The following is a 6,000-nucleotide window of genomic DNA, read 5'->3' as shown; positions in this document are numbered from 1 at the left end:
AGTAAGATTTTACTGTATTTCGGCAGGCAAGTGGAAGCCTGGGTTGGTTAGAATACATGTTTGTGTTCCTGACCCTACAGTGTTCCTTTAAGGATAAAATAAATAAATAAGCAGAATACAATAAATGACTGAGCTGCCAAATGCCAAAATACATTTTTAAGTGACCTTCTTTATTCAACCAAGAAATGTACCTGGTTAGGCTTTATTTCACTTGGTGTTGGAATATGGAATGCCACTTGAAAGTTAATTTTGGTGCTGTGGCCCAATAATTTATTATTGGCTTTTACAAATGCTATGTTTATGTATTGGAACTTACTATAGCAATTGAGTTAGTGGATAATCACCGTTTAAGTTTGATCAGTCAACTAGCAATATATGAGTTGCATATATGTTTCTATTAGATCAGAGTCATCCATGCAAAAATTAAGTAATTTTATAAAGGCAAAAATAAAGTCCTTTAATCTGTCGAGCTCCTTTTTTCACTACTTGTCTGTACAACATATCACTGTACACTTTCCCTTCAGTTATATATCCAAAATCCTTAACAAATAATGAATAAGGATTAAAATTTATAAAAAATAACATATGTATAAAAAAATTACACCCATAATAGTTGTCAAAACTACCCTACAGCAATTCTAGAGATTAAAAGATAAACCACAAAATAAAACATATAACAGAATAAAATGTGTATCGAAACTAAATGATTAACATGAAATTAACAAAATTATAAAACTATTCACCACATACAGATGACGGAGCTGACAATGAACTAATGTTTCTTTGTATTTCCTTAATCTGGTGATCTATTTCTCTTAGTCGTAATTTCTGTTCTCTTAACATTTTTGTGTCATTTAAAACTTTTTCCCCAGGTGCTGGTTCCACATTTGCATTCTTGATCGTTGAAAATTCCTGTAAGACATGAAAGCAGGAGATATTTACACTCATATGCAATTCTTCTAAATGTTTTGCCTGCATAGATGGCTTGCATGAGCAGATTTCTTTACTCAGTTTCCTGTAACTCTGGACAGATATTATACATAAATAATTCTTATGTAACAGCTGTGCAGACAACATGAATTGAATATAAAAATAAATTGTAAATCAAAATCTGTTGCCAAAGATTCCAGGAAAGTTTCAACTGTCTTCAATCAATCTATCAATTCTGATAACCAAGTAGTTCCAAACTTAAAGGGGAACTCTAGGCACCACAACAACTTCAGTTAAATTAAGTAGTTATTGTGCCCGGAGGCCCACGGGCGCACTTTTACTTTAATTCTCGAACAGATTAACTTCAAAGTGAGCCTCCAGCGCCGATTCTCAGGCCTCCCAGATGACATCTGGATTCTGAAGTCACAATTTTATGAAGCTTATTGCCGGGCAAGAGTGCGTCCATGGGGCCTTCTGACGCCATAACAACTTCATTTGGATTAGGTAGTTTTGGTGCCTAAACTGTCGCTTTAACTAGTGAAATACATCCAAGTGAATAATCTCTAATTTAATGTAAATTACTCCTAACAGTACTTTCTATACAATGATACACATTCTTTATTTGTATAAAAATACCCTAATACACATTCTTGGGTCTTCAGTGCGCTATCCACTATATATACCCTATATATTTTTTGCTTTATGCTTTCCTGTGAAACTGTGTGGTTGATTTCACTGTGGTTTAGCAGCACATTATAGCGCCACATTACCACCACCCTCTTTCCTTTTAATGATAAATAGTAGAATATAAATGGTAGAATAAAGGTTAAAACTTTTATAGTTAAAACAACTATTTAAATTTGATTAATTTGGTGACATAACAGCAATGGTCACGTCAACTCTTTACAGAATAAGGATATTATGGCTAGACAGATTGTGTGAAATTTAAGCAGAGATAAGTGTGTTTTTAAGGCTTCTTTAAGATCACCAGCAGGAACAGATGCGCAAAAGCTTGAATGTGATAGACTTCAGCATTTTTTCATCTTAGATAAAGTCACCAGGTAACTTTGTAACATACAGCATGAAAAACAATAATAATGTAGATCATCATTTAGGGGTTACTCCAAGCACCGTGACCACTTCAGTGTTTCAAAGTGGTCATGGTGTAAGGTGTCTGTCTGTGCAACGTTTCAGTATGAAATGCTGCACATATAGAGATATCTGAGTTTGCTGGCAGAGGTGTATTTCCAGTTCCAGCAGCATAATTAGCAGCCTAGGCTAAGTAATGTGAATTATGTGCGTAAAATATGTCTGTAAATGCTGACAATGCTGTATAGAATGCCTATTGAGTGTACTGTCCCCCTGCTCGCCTTCCTCAATCCTTTCCTCTACCTCGCTGGCTGAGTGAGCGTGATTATTGCACATGTGTCTTAGGTTTAATAATGCTTCTCTATGAAAATTTCATTGGACTGCCATGAAAGGTAGTAATGTCATTAAGAGCAGATCGGACCTGCAGGACAACAAAGTGCTGCAGCTTAGAATAGTGCAGTATACTGCTCTACACTGCAGCAATGAAACATACAAAATAAATAAATAAAGTAAATAAGTAAGAGTCCCCTGGCCCACAAAAATACTGCAGAGGGGCCAAAGTGGCCCCTACCCCATGCTTCATCACTCTGGCAACAAAGTAAAGGGTAATAATGGGGCCCAGGAGATGCACAATAATGGGTACCTCAAAATATTTGGTGAGGCATGTCTAAATAGCAGGTAGATAAGGTACCATTTTAGACCAATACAACAGGATGCACCTAATATTAGATGCATAATGTGTTAAAATGGAAATTTAGAAAAAAGTCCAAGGGACAAGGTCTAGAATCTGCCAGGTGGTCTATCTTCTTTTAGGACTTAAATATTTTGTAGGTACAGTAAAGAAACAGAGAGAAGAGAACCAATGGTGCGGTATATTGCAATAATCAGAGGACACAACAAAAATGTGTGAATGACCACTCACATGTAATCGAGATTAAAACCAGCTTCAGACTCAAAAGCGTGCAGTAATATATTTCCCACTTATGGATACATTTGTTTCATGCACGGCTTCAGAGGTATTAAGTGATGGATATATAGTAATACACAAAGGAGAGAAGAAAGTACAATAGTGTGATATTGTAACTTTGAAGTGAATAATAAATGTGATGGCAAATGGCACAAGATGGCAGATGGCCCAAGAGGTGAGCTTATGTCACAATGGTTCAGGCAGAGGGTGGTATAATCCCCACCTTTTGGATGATAGTTTGTCATAACCTCTTCAGTAGCATAAGTCAAATTTACACATTGGTAAAGTGAGTAAACAAAGATTTTCATCCTTTATGCATATTTTTCTATTACACCCATTTTTGCCATGACACCCATTTTTGGTCTTTTAGACCTGCTTTACCTACATTTGCCCTCTTTAAAAAAAAGGCCACTGCCATGTGACCCACAATCTTGGCTCTTTTTCTAGCAAAAATATAATTCACCCCAAGCCTCGTCTTACTTATTAGCCCATCTGTATAATAAGCCCATCACATAATTACTGTTATACTTGTCCAGATATACTTCACGAGGAGTTTGTTCTTTTTTCTTTCTGCTTTCCCTTTGAGGATATTTGCCATAACAATGGAGCTACAAGAAAATTGTGTGATTTAATACACTACAACGCTTATGATTTGAGCCTGTCTTTGCGTGGCTCATGTCCATGTGAGTTGGACTAATTACACTATATATACTATACGTTGGTAAATGTTTCTACACTATATCGTTTTTTCTTTTCCAGTCTCCAGAAGGACTTTGTGCTCCCAATTACGCTAGATGGTCACATCAATACCACTTACGCTCCACTTTTGAGGTTGGCGGCTGTTAGGTTCCCTTCCACTGTTTTTTTTTGCATGTTTAAGGCGGGTGAGAAGGATTCCCACTAGAGTGTAGTAGCAAATCATACGCGTAGTAGTGTATTAAAATCACACAATTTACTTGTGTGTATATATATATATATATATACATAGCCCACGGTTATATATATCTGAAAGCGACCTTTTATCACACAGACCACTGTACATATTCACAATCTATTGAATAAGTGAGATAAAAATTACTCTTTTTGTTCCGACTTTTATTTACGGAGCCGTCTGTGCAAAATATTCAAACCTCAAAGACATAAATCTAGATTACTAAAACCGGAGATCTTGTGTTAAGCGGTACGCGGTAAGAGCTAATAGCACGTTTGTGTCATTTTTCCAAAACACTTGTGTTCTTTACAAAATAACACCCATAAGGCTAAGATTACTGCTTTCAATATAACTTGGACAGCATGAATCAGGGCGTGCTAACTTCCTTTCAGAAAAATTACCTATAATTTGTATGCAGCTCAAACATCTCTAGTGTATGCCTGTGAAACCTAACATCTGCTTGGATTTTGCTTACACTATTATACCATATGATTTCCTTTTGTCCTAAATTCCACAAAACAACTAGGAGTCTGATGAAAAAAAATATGTAGGCATCTAAGCATCATTTTTCAATTTATTCATGTGTTGGTTCTTTATAACACTCTGATTTTAGTGCTAGTGTGTCAGATCCTATTTAAAATGATGTTATGCAAAATGAGTTTTTCATCATGGTCAGAGGTCTAAGAAAGTCCCTTACTGCCTGGCCAATAACCAACATGAAAAACATATATATAATCTAACATGTACTTCTAAGCCACGGACTGATAATAGTGAAGTTAATTCCAAGGGCTCTATTTAACCTTGACCTGCAGAGAGTCCCAGGAGGAAGCATTTCCCAAGTAAGTGGATTAATCTCATAAGAGCAGGCAACAAGTTGGTAGTATAGGACCTGCCAAGATTGGGGTACATTGGCGTTGTGGTAGGCTTATACAATGTATGATCATATACTGTAACTAAACCCCCATTGTTATTTTTGTTTTTAAAAATAAAACTATTACATTCTGTGTGCCTTGAAATTGCTGTTTAGTGAATGAGTGAGTGCGCTGGATCTTGTATATATATTTTTTATGTGTGTGTGTGTGTGTGTGTTACTAGTAAAACATTTTCTAGAAGCAGATGCACCATTGAAACCCACTAATTAATATGTCTGCAAATGTATTTACTGTTATCACCACGCAAAGGCTTTCACAATACCTTATGGAAATGAAGATATTAAAATGTATATAATCACTCAGTGCTTGTCTGTTTCTTTACACAAATAAAGTATGAACTCTTGTTTTACAATGGAAAAAGAATTGTACACTATACATGTCATTGTTTGAGAATATAGACCTATGATTTTCATGAATGTTCCGTACATAATGGTTCAGAGCTGAATGGAAAAACAAACATCTCATCTCTGGCAAGGAAAATTACGCATTGTCGTATAAATATCCTGCAACAGTATATGTTTTCTAAAATAATGGTCCCTTACAATTAAAGCATGCATTGATGAGGTATTTTCCCACAATAAAGTAAAACCATTTCCTAAACAAGATGTCTGACAAAAATATCCAGACCACAGTTTCAATCTTTCCAAATATACTGCACACACTGGCTAGGTTAAAAGGGGCAGTCTAGGCACCATAACTACTACAGCGCACTGTATTAGTTATGTGCCCTCCCAATATTTTGTGGGCGCTCAGTTCTGGCCAACATTTCTGATATATCTAAAGAGTAAATTCTTCTTCTGCAATATATATATATATGCCTGCACCCAGGCAAGTTATACATATTTTTCGTTTTGTAAGGAGAGTGCCAAGCTTTCATCTTACTACACACATATATATATATATATATATATATATATATATATATTTGTGTAAGGGGCAAATAGCCGTATATGGAGTAAGGATCCAGCATAAGCGTAGGATAATATAAAGGGAGCAAGTCGGTTGTGGTGTGCCGAGACCGACGATACGGTAGGCCTGTAAATAAAGAGGGCCCACCAAGGAGTAAGAAAGTAAAAGTAAATGGAAAGAAAAGAGAGTGTTGAAATGAGGAGTGGGTGGGAGGGTCATTCTGATGCTGACCTCAAGTGATA

The 6,000-nt window shown here is 36.0% G+C and overlaps 1 protein-coding gene across 4 annotated transcripts in view; it reads right to left on the bottom strand.

Annotated features, from left to right (window-relative positions):
- Positions 1-644: 644 nt before the first annotated feature.
- The window catches only part of FSIP1 (fibrous sheath interacting protein 1), a 72,176-nt gene continuing 66,820 nt past the window's right edge, over positions 645-6,000 (bottom strand). For all 4 annotated transcript variants that reach the window (XM_063439016.1, XM_063439018.1, XM_063439017.1 and 1 more), the window contains one exon: positions 645-912. In XM_063439016.1, coding sequence (XP_063295086.1) covers positions 736-912 — 177 coding nt within the window. In that variant the 3' untranslated portion in view covers positions 645-735. The remainder of the gene's footprint in view (positions 913-6,000) is intronic.

The sequence above is a fragment of the Pelobates fuscus genome, chromosome 13 (assembly GCF_036172605.1).
Source record: "Pelobates fuscus isolate aPelFus1 chromosome 13, aPelFus1.pri, whole genome shotgun sequence".
Taxonomy (NCBI): Eukaryota; Metazoa; Chordata; class Amphibia; order Anura; family Pelobatidae; genus Pelobates; species Pelobates fuscus.
Note: the sequence above shows the minus strand (reverse complement) of the source record. Positions and strands in the feature narration are given on the sequence as shown.